Source organism: Malurus melanocephalus, unplaced genomic scaffold (assembly GCF_030028575.1).
Source record: "Malurus melanocephalus ecotype Western Australia unplaced genomic scaffold, MMel_1.1 scaffold_28, whole genome shotgun sequence".
Lineage (NCBI taxonomy): Eukaryota > Metazoa > Chordata > Aves > Passeriformes > Maluridae > Malurus > Malurus melanocephalus.
The window spans coordinates 1335886-1359879 of record NW_026623260.1 but is presented as its reverse complement, the minus strand read 5'-3'; the positions used below and the strand labels follow the sequence as shown (position 1 = coordinate 1359879).

Sequence of the window (23994 nt, the reverse complement as noted above, 5' to 3'; positions counted from 1 at the left end):
ATTAYAGAGTTGTTTTGTTTTATCTGGCCAGGAGTTAATTTCCCTGCTCAATGCAASCTTTTAATGTTTGCAATACTCACGCTAGAGGAGCAATGATAAAGGAATGATGTGGCCTTTAATGCTCAGTGTCTTTGTTCAGACTGGTTTTGTTGTCAGTGCAGCTCCTGAGCCTGGTGTGGGGTTTGGAGTCTTGAAAGATTGGTAGTGGTTTCTTTGAGCCTCTGAAGTTTGATACAGACTTTAGAGGCTCTATTTCTTTTTCTTCTCTTGATGAAATTCATTTGGCTTTAGGCATTTACAAGCTGAATTCAAGAATTACTGTTTCCTTTTTGCTGTTGGGGAGAACCTGAAGTAGGACTGAAGACTTTGTTTAAGCCATATGTTTTTTTATGTAGGGACCAAACACTCAAGCTGATATAATTTAATCATCAATGACCTCGTCTTCTAGACTGTGGTTCCATTAGGAATAAAATGATTCTGCATCTCAGAAAGGGGCTTATAATGTACACAGTTGTAAATATTTACCTTTTCTTTTTAACAAGYTTTTTCATGTGATCCTGCAGCTGGGACACTTCACAACTAACTTCCCTGATGAAACATTAAATCTTCTAATTCATTAGTTCTTATCAAACGTTCCTTGTAGTTGTTTCCTGAAGAGTTGACAAGGAAAAAAAGCTCATTGGAAGAACAAGATAAGGAAGGTGTATCTGACAGTACTGGCTTCTGCTACTGGGTCTTTCAGGGAGCATTCATTTGTGTCTTGTTTGTTTGGTTTTAACTGTGGAATTTTTTTTTTTTTTTAAATACAAAAAGGTTTGAGTTTGTAACTTTTCTGTCATCTGTACMGAGGAAGCTGTAGGTATTCAGAATTGTAAATGTGCATGATGTGTTGAAAACATCACTCTGGCAAATAACACTTGGCTTTGCAGTCTTTTTGAAAACTTCATGTTGACCCTAAGTGCAGTTTATATATTTACTGTTGTAGGAATGTTGAAATTTATTGCAAAGTTCTTCAAATCAATCTACTACAGAGAAAAATAGTACAGAACTCTCTTCTTTTTTAAAATACTGACACTTTTATGTAATATAATACATTCTGTAAAGCTTTTCTCTGTTGTTGATGTCGTAAACCAATATATTACAGCCCCTAAGAGRCTGTGTTGATTTACTGTAATTTTCCTTGATTCTGCTGTCTCTGACATTTTTTCAGGGTGCTGATGGCAAGTATATAAGTYAAGCAGATAAACTTATAAAGAGACTTAGTTGCAAATTCTTTTTTAGCCTGCAATTTTGGTCACATTGGGCTCACYCCAGCTTTCTGGTAAACTGTTGGCCCTCTCCTCTCAATGTGTAAAGTCCAGACAAGAAAGTGAAGGCAAATTTCAGTGCTAAATACTAAAGCATAAATACTATGATTCTGTTGCACTAATTGCTACTTGTATAGATAGATATTTGGTTTTTGATGTGTTCTCTTGGCCTTTAATTTTCAGTGTATTTTAGAGTATATTAGAGCAGGCCTAATGACAGGATCAGATTTATCTTTCATTAAGGGTGTGCACACAGATTATATAAAATGATGAGGAAAGGCTCAGAAGAAAAAGAATGTTTCTCAGATATGCACACAGCCCTGACACAACAGGCTTTTATCTTTTAAAGGACAAACAGTACTGTGTTAAAAAATAGAAAATGCAGCTTTCAATGTTGACTATTTTTGGTGCTTTCAAAAAATTCAGAAAGTATCAAGTTACCCTCAAGTTACATYGCTCATTGGTTATCTTCCTTACAGGATAGGCTATTAGCAGTGAATTCTTGAYCAGTTTATTGTAGTTAAATTTTCATTCTTCCATCTGACACTTTGCTAGGATTCACTTCCAGATGACCTGAGGTTGTTATGCTCATTAGGCTTCAAAAAAAGATTTCTCATTTTTCTTAATAATGGATTTCCTGTTCATAGAAAACTTTTGTGYAGATTCCCCACCCCCTGGCTAACAGTTTAACATGTTTTGACCTGCAGACTTGAATATTTGTCACWGTTGAGTACTTTTGCTCTTGTAGARATCACGAGGCAGTTTATGTGTTTGTTAGTTATAACACAGTCACATGTRAGGGAGTGTCCTTTGGATGATCTGTTACATCCTAAATGCAGGCCATAAAACAGGGCTTAAGAAGTTTTATCCCAACATTGGTCTGATGCTGATGTGTCATTCAGCTGGCAGTCCAAGGAAAACAGGAATCTGCATTTGCAGGATTCACCTGCCTTTTGTAGTTTAAAGACCTGTGCTGTGCTGCTGTCCTGCAGCACCATTAAATGAACAATGAGGGAAACAAAAGAGCTTCTGAAAATCCTTGCAGTGGTTTATGTGCTGATCCTTTTATTTCCTGCTTTAATTGCTTGGAACTTTTCCTGTGCGATGGAACGGAGAGGATGACTGAGAAGGTTCCCTGTAGCTGCATTCTGAAATTAGCAGATCGGGATTTTAACAGGGTCTATTAGTGTGATCAGGCAAACTGAGAAGCGTGTTTGGCTTCTTATCTTTTGTCTGCAGCTCCTGTCATGATYTGGTTCTCCATCTAGCTGAGTGTGATAATCCCAGTGTGAGATTTCAGTCCAGAGGAACAGATTTGTGTGTTATTCCAGTATCAGAGCTATTTTTATGATTTTTTCTGTGCAAGTGTGGTAAGTGACTGAGCTGAGAAATGCAGAGCCTCTTGATAGTCAAGAAGAGCTTTGGCCATTCTTCTTCATATCCTGCTGTTTCTCAAGTTATGTGAGCAAATTTTTGTGCACCTTTTAGGGACTGWTAGCAATAATCTTTGCCTAGCAAATCAAGATTATGTGACATTTTATCTTCAGCCCAAAGCTTTGCAGGAATCAGATGGCTGTTTGAAYCAGATTTTTAGCTTGTGGCAAAAGCCACAAGCCCAAAGTAAATTAAGTTCTTTATCACCTTGGAAAAAAAATGAATGGAGAGAGGCTCACAGTCCTTTTCACACGGTGTGGGTAAAATGTTATGTACTTACTAATGCTTTCATCTCTAGGGTTGTAAAMWTTTTTTTCTCTTGAAAAGTGGAAGTGGAGTCCTTAAAAATATGGCAGTTTGTTCTGTGTAATCTTTTCTTCAGCTATTTGCTCTGATTGATTAGTTTAGTAGTTTGAAAGCATATAAGCAAAATTTTGCACTATTGATGCAAAGAATTTCTTCATTCATCGATTTGGAATGTTGTGTAAGATTTTTGTGTTCTTTGTATGCATTGCTTTGGGGCAAGGGTAGGGAAAGATCTCTTCTAGGTTTTTTTCCTGCCTTGTTTAAGAGTGGTAATGTAATGTAATGCTATTTCCATGCAGTTCGTCTGTGATCTGCAATATCAAAGCAGGGTTTTGATGGATGAGTGAAGTAAATTGCCGTCGTGTGAAAGACATCTCTATTGTTGTCAAGCTAAAACTTTTCCTCTTCATTGTTTTGCTGACAGATTATGGGCACAGCTCTTAGAAAATGAAATTTTGAACTGGCTGTGTGTTTGAACTGGCACTTGGCATTTTTTAAAACTTAATAGRCCGTCTCAGAACAGTGCACTTTTTAAAAGAACTTTTTTAATATCTGTTTGAAAAGTGAGTTAAACAGTATATAAACCTGCAGAGTGTGGTTCTTCCAGACATTTAACCCCTATGTCATCTTCTGAATATTGCCCGAGTGTTTAATGTGCTTAACAGAAAAAGAGCTCATGAAGAATTTTCCTTATGTAATATGTACYAAATCTRTCTTGTCTAGAAGACAAYGTGGATTCTTTGGTGAGTGTGGGARGCYGTTTTTACCTTTGGACTCTTGCTCCCCTATCTCTGTGGTAGAAGTTCTGCTGGAAAGCTGAACCTGGGGACTGCTGTCACAGAGAATGGCTTTTTGAGAAGTAGCTTATGCCATTGGGCTGACCTCRRAGGTGTGTGTGCTGATCAGATATTGTGGCAGGAGTAGGTGTGCCCTTCAGCCAGGGAACTTTGGTTTAGATATTATCAGATCTAAAGACTTGTGTACTGTAACTCAAGAAAGCACATTAAGAATTTGTAATTATTTTTACCAATAAAAAGAGACTGTTTATAGAGGGAAAAGGGGAAGAATAGGGAAGTGGGTACATTCTTTGCCTGGTAGGGGCATGTGAATATCTATGTATAATGTGGAGAAAAAGAGATGGAAAATACAGAAATTGCTTGTAACATGAYTTAGAGTACTTTTTTGTTTCTGACTTCAGTGCCTTTCCTTGCCTGGTGTCCCAAGTGAATGAATGTTCTCATTTAGTTGCAGTTCACTGAGAAGGATTGGTGAGAGGTGTTTGTGTATGTGTTGAAGGGGAGGTGGATATGCACCTGCAGGGGAAAAAACCAAAAGAGCAAAACAAAACCTCCAAACCACCAACAAACACCCCCAAAACTTTGAACAAAGCAGTCCCGGTTAGAACATTTCCCTTCGAGTTGGTCTTTGACATTTTATTTTAACTGCTGACGGTGTACATGGTGCCTTTCAACACATGACTAGTTTCGGGGAAGCAACTGGATACTGAAGTGTGCTGGGAACATTTGAAATTGAAACATAAGGATTGTGAGAGGGTAGGCTGGATGAGGTTCTTAAGTAATTTGTAACCTGGAGTGCCCATATTAATGTTTTTTTTYYTTKKTTKGKTTTTTTTTTTGAGGTGTGGTAATTTCAGACTGTCAGAGGCAGTGAACATGTGCTGGATTTTAGACATTATAGACATTCAGGACAGGCCTTATTGAAAGTGTCTATTTGTTTCTGTATTTCTGCTTACAGTTGTGTGCACAGATGTAACCATGTTGTGCCATCCTGAACAGAAGCAGCCAAGACTCTCTGCCCTTGGTCTCTGCAGCTTTCAGAGAGGTCCCTGTGCTGGGGGACTGCTAATGCTRCAATTTAATATTATTTAGCTTACTCCCAAGTACAAAGAGAAAGACAGGTAGATGCCTTTTCAGCTCTACAAATGACAGAAAAGCAGAAATGTAGGCTGCTGGAAATGAAGGATTCCAGTACCTTTGTGGGGAAGGTCACAGATAAATGAAGCTGTGATGCTCTTGACTCCAAGATGGATACGAGGAACCATCAATTAAAACAGTTCTCACCTTGAGCAGTTTTCCCTGCCTCAGGTCACTTGTTGGTGAGCCCTCCCCACTCCTGCACCAGCACAATGTGTGCAGCTGTGAGGTGAACTGGGTGAGTGACCTGACCTGCTCTGGTACCCAGGTGTCCCTCTTGGTCTGGTTTAGTGTGGAGACTGAAAGTCTGACCAGAACYGGAGAAGAAATTGCATCCAGAGCAGCCTGGGAAAGGTGCACYGCTGATGTGGAGCAAAGCACTGCTRTCCCTCAAACAATAACAAAGTTATTCAGTATTGTGAGGTGCCAAAAGATTTCATGATTAGAAGGAGATGGGGTCTAAGGAAGGTTGAGAATGAGTGACTCAGAGCTAAATGAGAATTCTATTTCAAATCCCAAAGCGGGGTTTTTTTTTCATGTAAAACCACTTTATTCATCTCCTTTTGCTCCCCTCCCTTCCCCTTGAGGTTTTAAAGTGTATAGTCCTGGTCTGCATTTGTCAGTTTGAGGCATAATGCTACAGACTGAATAGATTTGAATTAATGACTTCAGTAATAGATTTTGACCRGAATCTGCAAATTTTAATTAAAACCYRTAACTMGTAAACTAGTTTTTGATTTAAACATAATTTTAAATAGTGTGGTAATGTATCATGCAGGGAAAGTTTATTTTTCTRCCTCAGATGAGATTTTATGAGGATAAGCATGGCTTGAAGTGCTGTGTAACTAATGAGAGACATTTGAAATAAAATGGAGGAGWCCATTAAAACAAGCAGAATGTTTCACACTGCTGCAGAGAAGGGAGAACTTGAGCAGTTCATCCATATGGGCTGTAATAGAAAGTGTCACATCTTCAAATCCATGTCTGATGGCAGTGCTGGTAGCTCTTCCTTGGGTGTGGAATGAGARTTTGACACCTCCAGAACAATGAAAAGCGCGAGGAAAGCGCTGTGGYTGTGCTTGACAGTGCTCTGCCTACGCTATTTTGACTGAAATTTTGCTGTGTGCTGTGAAAGGAATTCACATGTGTGGGAGTGCTTCTGACAAATACATGTCTAATTTTGTTTGTAGTAATAACAAAGACATGACACAAAGGCTGATCATTATCCTAATTATTATTTAGTTATGCGTTTGGTCTTGGTAGAGCTGTAACTTGTAAAAGGAGTTTTGAGTTGCAATAGAAATTGCAACAGTTTCTTTATTAGGTGTATTACTCATAGACTGGATGGAATAAAGATTGAAGAAGATTGGAGAAAGTACTTTTGCTTTAGCAGGAAATAGCTTTAATCAAAGCTGAACCTGTTCTTTCAGTGCCCTTTTTCATACATACCATAAGAGAAAATAACTACTACAGCACAATTGCCTTTTTCTGACTATTATTAATGGTGTTTCTTACACGAGTGGGGTTCAAGGACCACAGTTGACTGGGACCTTGTGGTGTGCTTTCTGTGCAGTAATGGGGCACCAAAGAGGGGGTTCTACGGTGTAAATTTGTTTTCTGTTTGTTTTGTTTTGTTTTTGTGGGTGGTGGGGTGGAGTGTGTTTCTTAGTGGTTTTTTCAACAGTCTCCTTTATGCTTTGGAGATTGCGTGTTTCAGACAAGGAATACTTGGCTGTCACTAACAAAGTTGTGCTTGTGTTTCTTTCTSCAGGAGATGATAACGGAGTCCACTCCGCTGCGTTGCAGGAAGCTCAGCAATCCTGACATCTTTTCATCTGCTGGGAAAACCAAGCTCCACCGTCAGTTAAGTCAAGATGACTGCAAGCTACGAAGAGGTAGCTTGGCAAGTTCTTTGTCAGGTATGCCATTTTGTAAAGACGATGTGACACTTTGTTAGTATTAGAGATGCAGCTTTGTTGGCATAGCAGTTGTAATAAAAGATCCTGGTAAGTCACTGGTAAGGTGACCTCTTGTTGGCAGGGCATGCGAAAGTTTATGTAAGAGACAGATGCAAAAAGAAATACTAATAGAAAAGACTGCAAAAGCTTGAATTTTGAGGGAAATTTTATATATTGACCTGAGTGAAAAGTTAGAAGGTAAGATTTAATATGCAAGGTTAAAAGAATGGAGTGGTGGAACTTCAGGTGATGCATCAATGCAGTCTTGACCCTTTTAACATCAGCACTGAATGTTAAACTTGCCCACTTTGCCATATTTATTTTTTTTTAATTTGTATAAAGTTTTTTTTTTTATATGAACATAATATTCAACCCTATTAATAGAATTTAGTTTGTCAGCTGTAGAAGCATGGAGCAAGCATAGGCAAGTTAATAGCCAAAAATGGACCAAGTTGAGTAGTTTTCTTTGTTTTCAAAGATGTTGTTAGTGGGCTAGGGGGTGGTTTCACAACTGTTCAAAGCTGGTATCAAAGTCTGAGATGTAGAATAAAGCATGAGCTGCATGATCAGTCTAGAATGAAAGAAACTGATATGCCTGAATGCCACTGTTTTTCTGTAGGGTTAACTTGCAACACATTTCCTCCCTAATTAAACTGACTGTGTGCCTATTTGCATGCTATTGCAAGAACTAGAAGAGCTGAAAATTCTCGGGTGGGAGGGGAAGAGGAAGAAGGTGAAACCACCTCTTTTGGCATCAACATGGGCTTGATTTACATGATTGTGAAAATACATTCAGTCCTGATCCCTCAACTTTTATCAGGGGAAGATAAATATTTTCATGTTTGAGGTGTTAGGTGTTATAGAATTAAATAAGCAGTAAAGTGTGTATGTTTTGTTTTGGCTTGGCCTTGGCTTAGTGTTTTATTTGTAGTAAGTGGCTGGTTTCTGAAAAATGGAAACATTCATCGTGCTTTGTGTGCATGAAAGTTTGTTCTTTGAGGTAGGTTAATCACTAGAGGAAAACAAGTTTATGAATTACACAGCTGTTGAGTGACTGCAATGCCCAAGTTAGTACTGTAGTTTGCTTTTTTTTTTCCCATTGAGTAGAAGAAAGGAAAGTAAATAGAAGGAAACAGGAAAACTGGGAGTTCTGTTCTATTTTAAAATAATTTTTCTATTTGGAGATGATAATAATTTCAGAACAGAAAATTTATGAGAATGCCATATTCTCGAGAACCTGTTGATTCATTTTGATGATATTTCAATCTACTGTAACATATTCAGGAAGGGGCAGAGACCCCCAGCAGGATCAGTCTGACCCAAATGGATAAAGAAAATATACATATTTAGATGTATACATGTTTATATTGTTAGTGTGGGTGTTTGGGATGCGTGCAGAACTTTGATGTAGAGCTTTTGAGACAGGGAAAGGCTTTAGCTTAAAGCTCCATCCTAAAATGATTCCACATTATTTTTGCCACAGAATCAAGTAAGCTTAGAGTGTAGATGATTGTGCAAACTGGTTKGCTGAGATTTGCCTCTTGATGGAGTTCTGTCCTCCTGGATTCAGGTTTTGGGAAACCAAAGGGAGATATTGATAACTGTATCTTATGGAGTCTTAAATAAATTCTTGCTCTCAAGCACAAGTATTTTAAACTGCTAGGTAATTACATTATTTGACCTGCAGTGGTAGGATATCTTTGTCAGTGCTGTACAGAGTAAATACAGCAATGTACATTTCTGTAGTTTTAGGTCTCTGCAGACAAGATGAGTAATTGTATTTATACAATTTATACAATAATTTGTATTATCTTGAAAATGATCAAACCATGAAAATCACATCCATATCAGTAAGCAGCTTGAGTGGGACTAAGAAGAGGGTACTAATATGTTGTGTCTCTGTTTGCCAGACAAAGTTGAGCCTTCTCATCTCTCATATGCTTTGACTCATTCTATTGGTGTGTACTTGGCCCATTGCTTGTAACTGTCACAGAAAATGAATGTAAACAACTTAAAAAAGGAAAAAAATACACACTTCTGCTCCTTGCCCTCCCCCCAGCATCATGGCTGATCACATTATGTGACAGTCTTCCAAATATTGCGGCCATTTTTATGGATTAAATGTAATAATTCAAATCTAGTTCTAAGGTGAAGTTGAATTTGTAAATAACTTTCTGCTTCTGAGAGAACAAGTCTTTTTCTGGAGCACATATGTGAATAAAGGTCTAGACTTCCTGCTACTTAATGCAACAAATGTCTCAGTCCCCTGTGATTCCTGAGCATGTAATAATCCATTGAATGCAAGAATCTTTACTATGCTTGGAAGGGGGGTGGTTATTTAGTCCCGTAGTCCTAATTTTAAGTAAAAGAGGTCTTATCCCCTCCCATTTTGCAGATGGTCAAATTGAAGTACAGGGGTTTGCTGACCAGATTTACAGAGTAAGTCATCTGGAAGCTAACAACTGAACCCAGATACACAGACTTATTCACTTATGTGTTTTTAACCACAGAAATATCTTTCTTCTCTTTTTTCTTTGTGAATGACACTGTACATAAAAGAAAGCTGTCAAGCTCCATGGAGTCAAAGTATGACCTACTTTGACTTTGGTTCTTTCTTATTGTGGAAATTTACTGCTTGACATTTTTCAAAAAGCAGTGTTACATTGACTAGAAAATACGTATTGAGCAGAAAATATCCATCCATGGTTCAAAGCAAGACAATATTTAAACATACACTGTATTATGTTGCAGCTGCATGAAATGCAGTGCTGAATGTTCCAGTGTAGGAGAAAGTGGGGATGTGTAGATGACTGAGTTATTTAGAGGAGATAATATTTTACAATTAGGAATACAATTTCATAAGAATTTAAAAAATTACATTGAATAGATTTTGCCTTCCTATAAGGCCACAAATATTGTTTTCTTTTTAAGCTGTGTGGAATATGGAAAGTTATAAAGTAACAGCAGTCTGTTTTTACAAGGTTTTTGGATTTCTCCATTCTCTCATAATGTAAAGTAGATTTTTTGGAAATTGTTAGTTATCAAATATAATGAATTTGCTGGTGGGGCGCTCTTACAAGTTTTAACCTACCAAAGTCTTGAAATTGCTTTTTTAATTAAATACTTTTTCTTCACATGCAGTATTTGTTCTCAGCTTTGTACTTTGAACTTGCAGACTTGTTTAAAAACAAGCTGATAGTATTTTGATTTTATTTTTAAAGGAAAACAGCTACTTCCCTTATCAAATAGTGTCCACAGTGGAGTGGGCCAGACGATATGGCAGCCTCCTGGAGATACCTCCAACCTGGTCCGCATGAGAAATCAGTCTCTAGGACAATCTGCTCCTTCACTTACTGCTGGTTTGGTGAGTGAGTCTGGCAATATTTGGGGTGCTTTTGTGCTATAAAAAGTGATGTGATCCTGTGCTTCAGTTCTTACCTTGTTTTCCCTGCTCCTGCTCAGTGAAAGCAACGTTTTGTTCCTGAGCGATGTTTTAGGGTACAGGGTGAGCTAAGAAGTGAATATGTTCATCCTGCTTTTGACAGAAAATAATTTCTTTTTGGGGATGTTCCTTCTCAATGCTACTTAAGTTGCCAGATGCCTGAAAGGAATACAACTGAAAGTCTAGGAGATGTGAGCATGGGAACCCAAGCATTTCAACAAAGTTTAATTGGGAAGCAGCTTTCTGAACAGCTACCTCTGCCTGTTTCCCTAGGGAATAGCTAGGGGAACGAGTCTGAAAGGGATAACTGTCCAAGGAATTGAAGAGCTGGAAGTGACATCTGCTCTTCCTCATGGCTTCTATCAAAAGGTTTTGGTAAAGTGAAAGTATTTCTGATGAATGCTGTATGTGTTAAATTAATGTTTTCTAGGAAGAGAGTATTCTGTGTGGGGGCACTTAGGTGGCTACAGTCAAGTCTGAATTGCACACAAAAGGAACGTGTGTTTTGTTTGTAGATGTTCCTTATTACTTCTGAAAATCTAAAATCACTGAAGTGTGAGAAGAGAAATACAAGAGTAGGAAAAGACAGTTATTTTGTGAGTAGGCATATATGCAACAGAAATTATTGGTAAATATTAGATGAAAAGCAAAGTTGAAATGTTTTCTTGCTGAACATCTGCAGCTACTTGTGTAACAACTTTTACTCAAGTGAGGAATTTCGGTGTGTGCTGCTAATAAAGCTGCAAGTAAGTGGCTAAATTTATGTTACATTGTAAGACTGTTTGGAAGCAATGACCCCTTAAGTAAAAGGGTGTACTTTGGATACAGTCCTGAGAATTTTTTGGGGGTTCCTAGACAGTTTGGCACCACCAGGCTATGAAAGGAAACTTAAATCTTTAGGGTTCAAAAAGCCACACGTCTGTGTTACAACCAATTTTGATTTCACAATGAAGTAATTGTAGTCTTGACTTTTTCAGACATGTTACTATATTGAAATTCTTCTGATGTGATTTAATTGTATTTTGTCTTAATTTGGTGCCTGCTCAGTGTTTGCCTTAAATTTATGCTCTCACCGGTGGTTCTAAAATCAATGATAACAGAAAGGGAGAATGCTCATATGAATTTGGCATATAAGTATTTATCTGATGGGGATTAGAAAAAGTAATATGTTAAAACACATGCCTGTTCTCTAGAGGCAGATAAATGCCTTGAAGCTTCATAGCTTAGGTTAATGAAAATAACCATGCTTTAAAACAAAGCATTAATTCTCAGATATTTAATTTGGAATACGAGGTTGTTGCTTAACATCTGTGTGCAGCTCAGCGAGCTGCAGATGTTTGCATGTCATAATTCTGCATATTATTCATATGCCGTGTTTTCAGTTTGTCACGGCAGTGTTTGTGCTGTCTRTCAAATGTTCTGATATGAAACACAATGCCAACGAGTTACTTTAAAATAATTTGAAATTCTCTGTTCCCTAAGTATCAGTAGAAAAATTCATCTATAAATCTGGGTTTTGTCCCTCCGTGATGGTGTTTACGTGCTGAAATACAAGGTCACTTTCCTATCTCTGTATATTCTATGATGGGCTTTACGTTCATTACAGTTGTGGTTAATTAAGCCTAGACATTAAACATTTTTATATGAAGTGGGTTTCAAAAGCAGTGACTAAAGAACATCACAAGATGAACACCTAATTAACTGCAGTGAGTCCTGGGATCTTGGAGCTAGTTACATGTTTGCAGCTCTTTTAATATGCTTGTGGTATTGAAATAGGTTTCACAAATTAGAATAGCAAAAGGTCTCTTGCCAGTATAATTAATCTCCTTTGAAGAATAGCTCTATTAAGAGATGAGTAACTTCAATAATGCAGAGTGTCATTTTAATATGCCAGCCTTGACTGCTAGAGCATTTAATTCTTCTGTTATTTGTTRTAATACAGTAGTTGGATAGCTAGAGAGAAGTGGAGTGTGATCTGGGGAAGCTGTGTGCATTGTTTCTGCTCCCTCTTTCTAGCACTGCTGGTATCAGTAGATTTTCCTTTGCTAAATTACTTTGTGGCATTTGGTAATGTAGATTTTTAACTGCTTTCTAGCCACTACTAATCCTACAGATAGTTTACTGTGCCTAAATTGCATTATTTTCCACTTGGAAAATACTTTCAAGGCAAAAATTAAATAGTTAACAGTAGCAAATCTACAGAAATTAATTTTCAGCTTCTAAAACAAGACTGATATCTAGGCTGGTTAATCAGCCATGACTCCAGAAATGGGGATACATCAAACTCTAACTTGCTAAACCGTATAAACACAGTTTATTGTTGGGCAGAATCTTTCAGCTTGTATGTGTGTGATAATCTGGATTCAAGTGCCTGCACAGCAGTTGCCACTGGGTCCTTGACTTGAGAAAGAAAGCAGAACAGAGTGAATGCTGAGTGCTGTCATTGTGGAATGATCGGTGTTGATCTGATCTCTGTGCCTTCTAAATATATGTGAGGATTTCAGAGGATGACCTTCAGCTCATCATCTACCTTAAGACGAATGGCTCTGATCCTATGAGATTGAATTCTGGTGGGGAGTATCCTATTTAAGACTTTTAAATCCCTAAGATAGCCGAGGAAGTAATCAGAGGAAAACACATAAAGCATCATGAGGGCATCTCAGTGGAGTTTCCTGCTGTCAAGACCTAAACACAGTAAAAAAACTTGGTGCAGGAAATATGTATAGAGTGCATGTTTAAGGAACAGAAGGGCAATTTTATGGACTTAGTTTGGGGATTTATCTGAGATCTTACCCTGTCATAAAAAGAGTTAGACTTTGGACTGTGTTTTTTTTTTAAGGGAGGTTATAGAATTATAGAATACTAGAATATGACGATTTGGACGGGACCCACAGGATCTTTGTGTCCAACTCCTGGTGCTGTGCAGGACACCCCAAGAGTCACCCCCATGCCTCAGAGTGTAGTCCAAAAGTTSTCGAATTCAGACAGCTTTGGTGCTGTGACCACTTCCCTGGGGAGCCTGTTCCAGTGCTCAGCCACCCTCTGGTTGAAAAACTTCCTGATAGCCAACCTAAACCTCTCCTGACTCAGCTTTGTCCTGTTTCCTTGAGTCCTGTCACGGGTGGTGCAGGAGATCAGTAATATTGATGCATTTTCTTTTGAATAAACACATAGAGAGCGTCAAGGTTTCTAAATTTTAGAAAGGTAAAGGACCTTGTGAAGAGATGGTTGTGATTGTTGTAGGTTGGGAATGCCTTTATTTCAACTGTTAATTTTGACAGAACTGAGTGTGATGAAATTGATTGTCAGAAGCAGTTCCATAAGGTGCTGATATTCCACAGCTGAGCATTTATGGGTGGGCAAGGGGTGGCTTTCCCTTCATGTTTATTAAAGATGCACAACTAGAGCACTACACTAATGCTGAATGTGCATCTGTATTTGTGGAGACAGATTTTGTGTGTGTCCCACATCCTGGCCCCTCTCAGAGATGGCATCTCAAACACTCTCTCCTGGGTTTTGTGAAAGAAACATCTGACARCCCATTAATTAGGACTACATCTCATGTGCATTGCTCACCATCTAATGCCTGGAAAAGTTTGAGATATTCCAGGAATAAGAAACTATGCATGTTCCTTCTGCCAACTGTGGCCACAGGAAAACTTTTGAGGAAGGCTGTCAGTGGAAACTTAGATAGGTTTGTGAAAGAAATTTTGAAACTCTTTTTAAAAATACTTACAAACTTCAATTTTCTGAAGTGCTGCCAGCATTGAACTGAAACTTGTGGTACCCCTTGAATTTAAAAATTGAACATAAATTTGGAAAATGAGATTGAGAATTTCAGCCTGGTGGTTGCAGTTCTATTTAGTGTAAACTTTCTTCCTTATATTCTGTACCACATGGGATGTGGTCAGARCCATTTCTTCATCTTCAGAGATGAAGGCTGCTGACTAAGCAGCTGCTGCCCTGTTAATCCTCTGGTGCCAGACTTGCAAGATTTCCTTGTAGGGTCAGTCTCATCTTCACAGGATAATTTCACATGATTTAGGGTTTGACATTTATTTTTGAAGGTAATGGTTGAAACAAAGTGAAATAATTGCATATTTGTTRTAGTAGCACACAGTGCCAGAGAGTTCACCTTTGCCTCATCTTGTTCTAGAAGAAATGGTTAAAACCCCAAGCCTCTTAGATTTTGAATAATGATCTGAGTAGAAAGGGCTCAAATGCAAAAAAAAGATTTGAAATAACTCTCAAGCCAAAGAGCTTCCTCTGCTGAATAACACTCTGACTGTTTTATTGCAAATGCTCAGTTCCCCAAAGCTGTGTGGATTAGGCAATACTGAGTGGAATGGGGAGAATGGGTCGTCCTTGTGATGTTGGGGCCTCTGCTGGGTGAGGAAGCGTGGGTTGTGAGCCTGGTAGCAGACAGACCTCCCACTGTGGCATGGTGCTTTTGCTGTCCAAATTGGGGTGGGCTTTTTCCATGGAGTAGGTAATATTGACTACTTACTTTCTAAATTTTTGCTCCTTTGCTTTTTAAAAGTTCATATTAACTATATTAGGAATAGAATCAGTTGTATCTAATACATAAACTTGCCCTAATAGCATATTTCCCCTGTGCAGGGCACTGTTTTTTAAAAAGAAAATTAAAAATTGTGTTGTTCCTGTCTATGAGGAAGGAATTTGCTACAGATTTGATCAGTGAGTGAGATTATTCCAAGGTGGGTAATTCCTCACATGGAACTGGAATCCGATGGCTGTGTTTTATTCAAGCCTGTCAGGGGTCTGTGGAGCTGGGTTGCCATCTGCTGGTGTGCCAGGGATTGGGGACAGGAATTGTGAACTCCACCATCCAAGTGCTTTTTTGTCAAACGCTTTTCAAGATCCCTGTAATGGTCAGTGCTTTTAGAGCAGGGGAATGTTCTTTCTCATGCCGTGTCCCACAGGAATCATTTGTCAATAACTGGCCTTTTGCTTTTAGCTGGAGTAAGAATTCGCTTTGTAATGCTGTGTGTGGTTCGCAGCATCCCTTTTCTGCTAACAGAGAGATGATGATCGGGATATTTATGAATAAAATAAGATTTTTTTTTTTTAAAGAAAACGATGATTTGCAGCCGGTTCTCTAAATAAAATGGGTGATTTTGGGGTGGCCGCTGCCGGGGTGCGTTTCCGCCTCTGGCCTGGCGGTGGCGCCGCAGCCCCGGGCGTGTCGCGAGTCGCGCTTTCCGCACGGAAATGTCCCCGCGCTTGTTTCCCGTCGCTAAAGGAGACCTTAATTCTGTGCTGTTTGTCAATTCAGCACGGAAATTAATAATTCAAAAGGCCTGGTGAGGTGCAGTGGAGCTAGAAGTTCCAGCGTCAAACCACCGCCTAGTTACAAAGGAAAATTCCATCTCTGCGTCTCCTGCTTGGTCCCCAGCGCTTTAGTGGGTTTGCTGTTTATTATTTAGGATCTCTGCTTTATGCAGGCACCTGGCTAGTGGTTGTTAAGCTCACAGGGATGAGGTTTGGGAAGGAATAGGGTTTGCAGCGGCTGGCAGACACCAGGTATCTGACGAACAAATTTAACATTGGTTTGCAAGATGCAACATCTGCTCTGCACTGTGCTCTCTGCCTCTGTGCTCCACAGAGCTCACAATTCCACCTCCTCACAAAAGAATGAGATATGATCTCTTTTTATTGAAAAATACACTACTAGTTCAGGGACAAATCATTAATGCCAGTTGTGTGTAGTGCTACTCCTGCTGATTGCCTGGATATTTATTACAAAAGCAGGCGTTTGAATCTGATGGGAAAACTTCATTTACGTTTGTGTCTTCTAAAAACATCCTGATGCTCTTTTCCCAAAATGTTTTGTCATAGATAATGTTACTTTTAATTAGCATTTTAAGGATTAAGAAGTTGACTATTTAAAYGTTGCTCAGTACAGATGAAAATTGTTTTGTTTAAGAATAATTGTGAAAGTTATAGCTGATGAAGGCCATAAATTATTTGAGGGAGTAGAGAACTTTCAATACTTGACTATACAAGTAGGATTTAATATTTTTATGTTGGTAGAAAAGGAAAGACAGCAGGAACTATGGCTGCATGAATGAGCCGATTTTATTATTGTATGAAGACATGGAAAATGCATTTTAAATTGACAGTTGTAATTGTAATAACCTGAGATAGGAAGTAAGTGGATTTCCAAATTAGGACCATGTGTGAAGTSTAAATTTATGCATACTAATTAGACATTTGCATTTACATACACTGCAGAGTCTGTTGGTGAATCTCTGGATACATTATCAATTTTGGAATTTGGACAAGGTCTGAGGAAGAAGTATGGAGCAACTTCTAAACACTTGGCAAGGTTTAAAGTGCTTGYAGGGACTTACCTTTGTCACAGGTTTTAAGGTGTCTCTGGTAGAAAACAAAAATGGATGTGCTGTAACTCTGTATTTTCATGATAGATTTAGGACACTTGCTTCACAGTGACGTCCAAAACTGATAATCCTGATTGGTTTTTCACCAGCAAACTTTATTCTGAATAATTCATGTAAAGAACAGGAAATTATTGTGATAAATTCTGTACTAAAGTTGTATTTACTATATAATGCATATTACTTAAGCACAGTCAGCATCCTGCTCTGAAGAAACTTCAGCATATTGCTTAAAACACAGTCAGCATCTTTTTACTCACTTCAGTTAAGTGAATTCCATTTTGGAGTGGACTCATTGGCTTAAAGGAGATTTTCATATTTGAAAGAAAATGTGAACACCCTTCTGTGTAACCTGAGGCTTGTCATTGTAGGAAATATGAATTCATAAAACTTGCCTTGTGATAATTGTTAGGCACTAGACTGTCAGTTTGAATGATTGCACTTCTCATTATCTTCAGATGCTGCATGTTATTTTTTTTGTCTGTGAATATGTTGAATTGATTTTTGGCACATGCAGTCACTTCTCTTCCTGACAGCAGCAGTATTGTAGGTGTAAAGTGAGRAACTGCTGTAGTGTGCATGGAAAATTAGCTTTTTTGCTTGGGGAGCTGTGGAGAACTTAAAATACAGTTATTGAGACTTAAACACACGTTGTTGAAGAGCGAGGCTTTGCTCCATGGGTGGTGTTCTGTGGGTCTTAATGACCTCTATAAAAACATTGATGCAGACAATAAAAGTTCTGGGTTTTAATTTAAAGTAGTTGAAAATTGGCTTTTTGGTTTTGGATTTTTGGCAGATATTTCCGTAGGCAATGTGAAATGTCTGCATTTAGTATTTTAATATGGCTGCCTTCTGTGTCTGGTAATACTTCTTGAAATAGTTTCCTAGGATGGAATAATAGGAGGATAGGTCTTAAAAAAATGAAATAGTTTGTTTGCCTAAGTTTCAATCTGCGTTCTTCCAGAAATGCAAACTGTTTTGAGCCTTAGGACATTTATAAGAATCCCCTGTAGCATTTTGACTAAGCAAAAGCTTTGGACATGCTCTGTAATTAGCAGCATAATCCTCCATATTTGGCTGCCACTTTCTGTTTGGTCTGTTTTCCTGCACTGTGTCACTTTGGTTTATCCAAGCCATGCATTGTGTCTTTCCAGCAATCCCTTTTCAGCCCCAGAGACAGAGTGATTGCTTATTTTACCACTTGCAGGACAGTGGGAATGCAGAGGTTTRTGTACATCACCTCTGAAGAGCTGCAGCTCAGAATCTTTCCTAGGAGTTAATCTAAAATCCTTATTGCCTCGAGATTACCAGAGGGGGAGAGGTGAAATCTCTTGGCAGAGATAAGGGTAGCCTTGTAAGTGAAACACAAGCCTGGGACTTATGCAACAATCCTGATATCTGAACTTTGGTAAGCCAAGGTACAGAGAGGTTCAGTCCCTTGGCCACCTGAAGAACTGAAAATAAAGCACGTCTCACAGCCTCTCTGTAAACCTCAATTTATTAATGTTTAGCAGATGTTTGGAGCTCAAATGTGAAATACTCTATTGCAGCAGTTTCTGTATGCAGTGTGCCAGTATAATTTTCCTATTCTGAGTTTGTTCATATTTAGATTTTCACGTCAGTTGTTCAAGAGCTGAGGCATACCATGATCCCTTACCTGCCCTTGCTGGGTTGTTATTGCTAACCYGAGCATTTCTGCATTAATTGTGAGTTTCAGACTCTTCCCTGGTGGGAGCTGCAGAGTCCTTGTGCTGTGAGAATATGAGGTATGAAGTCAGAATAACTAATATATTAGCAAGCTTGAGTCAGAGTCAATATTTGTAGTTCTTTTGTTTGTGAACAGAAACTAGGACAAATAATGGCTAGATGGTTTTTATTTTTTTTTCAAATTATTGTTTATTACAGGAATAGATGAGAAGAATTTCTGTATTGTGGCATTTTGGTTTGATCAGAATTATTTTCACTGAAAGCACTTGTGGCCAACTAAGTATGAATAGTGCGAAATTTGCTGAGAGGGTGCCTTATGTATTTAAAACAAACAAACCTGAGCTGTTTTCTTAGTAAATAAAGTGGAACAATTGACTGAGGGGCTTCTGCTTTTGTTATTTGTTGCAATGACCAAGATTCCATTTAAAAAAGAACAAGATTCTGTGTTCATCGTGGATATGAAACAGTCATGTTGAGACCATAGTGTGAGTATGCAAAAATGTGTGTCATTGTGAACTCTCAGCTCTTGGCAAAGGGCAATGTTTATAAAAGAGGATTGAAAGATGTGCAGGGTTTCAGATCTGTCATAAAAGGATGTGAAATGTAATTAACCTAAAATAACCCTTAAAATATTTTTTTAGACTGATAAATTAAATGAGCTGTTGAGATAACTTAATGAGAGATTTTAATTTTATACCTTAAATAATATCCTATTAAAATCCTCAAGATTTTGCTTTGTGATGGAATCCACTGAGATTTATATTTTCACAATGACCTCATGATTCAGTAACATACTTAATATATTTGGTGCATATTTGAGGGGTAAGGTCTAGGTTAATGGCTGCATTTGTTCTTTAAGTGCTCGAAGCCACAAAGCTCTAATTGAAGATAGGAATGTTCAAACCTCATTATTTTAATGTGGTCATACAGTATAGTGACACTAAAAGTAGTCATATGATGAACTCCTATGGCAGGGTTCATAATTTGTCCATGAAAACAAATTATTATGTGAAACTTTGAATTAAAATTCTCTGCCTTGGAGTTTAAATAAAACATGAAACTTCAGGTCTAACACGGTTTCRGTATTTGTCTTTGCTCAAATTAGCAATAAGCATTTGCATACCTTTTAACACAGAATTCTGCTGTGAATTGTTTACACAAAGTTACAGTGCATGCACTGAATCTCTCACACAAAGCTGCCTTGGTCGGTCCCTGTGATGTTTTTGTTTCAGGTGAGTTAATCCTGCAGAGGTACTTTGGGCAAATCTGCATCTCAAATTTTCTAAATACTGGTGATTGAGGTAATTTAGTGGGCAAGCTGTTGTCRAGGAAAATGCATACAGTGCTTATCACAGTGTCAGGAATCCAAGGGCTGGAGACAAAGGTCGGAATGTTCATTCCTGCTTGCATTTAAAAAAAATTCATCAGTGCTGCTAACCTTGGTCATAGCAGCTTTCTCACTGTGCTCTCTAGTCTGAGCTAGATCCCTTTTAAGACCTCTCCTCCGTGTTGGATGTTCCTCTCCTTTCCCTCCTGTGTTCTCCCAGAASTGTTTATTTCTCTCCATTGCTTTCCCTACCCCTGGAAAAACCTCCTCCCAGTATAATTCAGTTCTTATTACTTGATGGTAGCCAGAACATTCTGGCTAATTGTGAATTTGGGCTGCTTTATGTACAAATATACTTGTGCTGTGACTTCTTTAATCCCTCTCCATTGTCAATTCCTTGGGCTATGGGCTCCTGGTCTGGGAATTTTCGTGTGAACATTGAAGTTGTATCCTGTATTGCAGCTTTAGAGCTGCTCAAAGTTTGCACACCCCTTTTTTCTGTGCACTTAGTTCTGGTGCTAACTTTATTTCCTKACTATCTCCTTGCTAAATGAACAGTGTTCTGAGTCATGGACTTTTGATCCACAACCTCTTTGACTCTGCTCAAATGACTATGCAATGTAAAAAGTCGAGTTTGTGKGTATTATTAAATCTATCGATATTTGTTTGGTTTTAGGTAAGCTTTTTTATCCTTTGTCTTAAAATTCACCTATCAAATATTTTCTTTTACAATAAAGTAAAATGTAGAGTGTTACGAGTTTAAAATACATCAATTTCTTATCTGAGTTAATCCTTAAATCTTATTGGAATGAAAYAGGCTAATGAGAGAGAAGTTTGGCAAGATGAAATGATTCAGTGTTTGAAAGGAAAGAGCAACAATGTGTAATATAACAAACATGCAGAACTATCTGAATTGAGAGGAAAAGTACTCTGTCAGCAATGCCAGATTATATTGATCARGCATCAGCATCAATCCTGATTAAAGAGGCAGCTGTTTAGAGTGGTGTATTTGACAGTGACATCTTTTATTTTCTATATGATTACTGGCCTGCTGACATGTTTACTTTCTCCATGAAATTTACATATTGTGTTAAAAATGTTGCTGACTGAGAAATAGTTGRATTATACAAGGCATAGTAAAAAGAAAATCAGACCTTCTTATGGCTGATATGAACATGTATGAATATCAGGTAATACCTACAAGCAAGCCAGTTGATTTATGTACCAACTTAATTCCATGAGAGCTCTCAAATAAATGGAATGGCTTGCTTATCTTCTTGTTTTTTTATGGTAAAGTTGATGTAGAAATCAGTTTTATATAAATACACGTGCACACACACACGTATATATGAAATTTAAAAAGAAAATGGTTGCAAATTTTTGTATAGATGAGAAGTCCTGAAACCCTTGGGAGACCCCATTCTATGACTATGTCTGGTAGACAAATCTGTGGTATCAACTTCCCTGGGAAARTGTCAGGAATGGATTGAAAACCATTTAAGGGTGCTTGGCCATTAAACTCGGGTCTGCAGAGAAGTGATAGATATTCCCTTACTGTTCTAATTGCTGAATTTCTTTTGTTTTTCAATAAGCAAAAGGTGAACTGCTCTTCCCCCTGGCTTACTATAAATTCAATAATTTCAAGGGAAATATATGATGGTGCCTAACTTCTTCAGAGCAGTACATCTGCTGTTGGATTTGTGTTTTGTCCCATTATCAACAAGGATTTTATCATCAAGTTTTGCCTGCATTGTGTGGAATCTCCCCCTGAGAACAGTCACGGACAACTGTTCATGATGGTCAGCTCCATTTTTCCTTGCACATCAGGAAAGTTCTCCAGTAGTTTTGSTGTTCAGAAGTAGGTAACTACAATTTCATATTCTGGAGCAAGKGAAATGTTGCTTGAACTCCATTTTGTGTTATGTAAAAAGGATAAATTGATTTAATTCTATTGCACCTTAGCTGCACGATTGAGCTTAGCTTTGTGTTATAAGCTTCTGCTCTGTGTGGCATCCCCCAGTTCAGAGTAGTGGAAAGCATATAATAATGTTCATTGCCCATAAGTATTATTATTATCTACCAAGTATAATAATTATCTACTGTATGTTTTACAGRTAATTACTTTAATCCCATAAAATTCAAATTCTGTCATGACTACACTGAGGACTGCCTGTCTCAWTTCCATGCAGTTCTGTGTCCAGTACCATGTCCTCAAACTCATGGGAAAGATTATGGAGGCTGTGATTGTGGCTGGGGGGTGCTGCATGTTTAAGACCCTCCTCTYTGCTCCCTTTGGAAAGAGTCAAAGCAGCAGTGAGTATCACAGACCATCAAGCCTGGAAGCTTGGGTTTAATTAAGACCCAGTAATTGTGGGGTTTGTATTGCCCATTGTATGGCAGGGGATGCTGACTGYGGTGTGCTGAGGAGGATTGGACATCCTGGAACAAAATATTAGAGAATTCACTTATTTCTGTGTAGAGTGGACACATGCCATGCTGGGACATGATGAGAGCACACTTTACATGTTCAGTGAATGTTTCATAAGACACTTCAAGCTCTAGCAAAGATCCCAGGAGGAGTAACGTTTGTGTCCTTAGCAGTGCTCAGTTCTGGTTCAAAACTAAGTGAAAAAGACACTAAAAGCTGAAACAGAAATAGAGGTATGCAAAGCTAAAAACAGTAAAAAAAAACTGCTAAAGTTGCTTTGAGATTCAAAAAGATGAACTGATTTAGAAAGAGAAGCTTGRAGAACAAGGAACATCAGTGAAGAGACCTACATCTTTATAGTCTTCACAGAACCGAGTTAAGGACCACTTCTTCAAGGCAGAGAAATGTACTGTTCCCCCATCCTACCTCTGAATAAGAATGGTTAAAAGGAAAGTAGAATGGTTAGAAACAGGCTAGAGTAGGTTGTTAATTCAGTGAGTAAAAGGAGATAATGACAGAGCTTTAAAATAATTCGAAGATGAAATGTGTGAACTACTGTTTGTGCTGTATAGCCAACTACTTAAAATAGTTTGAGGACTGAAAAATGGCAAATTGAATACCAGTATTTAAAAAAAGGGATCCATGAGAGATTCACAAAGTTAAAATTGCAGATGTTCCCTTCATACTGTAGTTGCCTAAATCCTAATTCCTACGAGTGTAATTTACCATTTGGCTGCATCAACACTGTATGTGCACAGAGCAAATCATTCAGATCACCCTGACAGCATTGACCTCACTGCTTATACTCTGCTATTAGAATATTTGTCATCAGTGTCACSCATTCAAATCATGGACTCAYAGAAAGGTTTGGAAGGGACCTTAAAGATCAYCCAGTTCCAACCCCTGCCATGGGCAGGGAYGCCTTCCACTGGACCAGGTTGCTCAAAGCTCCATCCAACCTGGCCTTGAACACTTCCAGAGATGTGACATCCACAACTTCTCTGGACCAGCGCCTCCCCACCCTCATAGTGAATAATTTCTCCCTTATATCTAATGTTATATGCATGGCTGTTCTTTTGACATGGAAAGGTCATATTCCCTAGCAATTCTTCTGACAGGTACTTTTAAAAATTCAATTGATTGGCAGGTTCTTAACCCAGAAAGTTTTGCTGTTTCATAGAGATACATTTTCGTTACAAATGTAGTTTGCAGTCAGGCTGAAAGCTTTGAACAATTCTAAGTCTGATGGTTTACATGTTTACTTGATAAGCTGAGGCAATAGTTTAAACACCCCAACCTCTACCTCTCCCATCTAAAGGCCCCTAAGGACTCTTCTCAGAAGCCACAGTGATTTATTTGCAAACTTTTATTTTTTTTTTTCCCATGAAAATCTCAACAGCTAATGCTGTGATGCTACTTCTACTTGTTCTTTGGAAAAACTAATACTGGACTAAAATAATTATTTTTGCCTGGGACTGACATTGTCCTAGCTGCTCTGAAACCTCCTGGATAATCTGCTTACTCGTTTGGCTGGGTAGGAATGGACTTTGGCTTTTCCTCTGCTTCCTGTTGCAAAAGCWGCTTTGAAGGCAGTACTGAGAAGGAAAGGGAGCTGCTAGTGTGGGAAATTCAGGAGCCCAGGACAGAGCAAACCACTACAATCAACTGATAATGCTGATGTCTGATAACTTTGAGGTATATTTAGAATGCTGCTGCTGTTTTCATGTTTGTG

At 38.3% G+C, this 23994-nt stretch overlaps 1 protein-coding gene across 5 annotated transcripts in view; it reads left to right on the top strand.

Moving 5' to 3' along the window:
- Positions 1 to 23994, top strand: part of MAST2 (microtubule associated serine/threonine kinase 2) — a 181568-nt gene that overhangs the window by 13737 nt on the left and 143837 nt on the right. For all 5 annotated transcript variants that reach the window (XM_057390560.1, XM_057390558.1, XM_057390559.1 and 2 more), the window contains exons 2-3: positions 6753 to 6900; positions 10161 to 10303. In XM_057390560.1, the coding sequence (XP_057246543.1) occupies positions 6753 to 6900; positions 10161 to 10303 (291 nt within the window). The remainder of the gene's footprint in view (positions 1 to 6752; positions 6901 to 10160; positions 10304 to 23994) is intronic.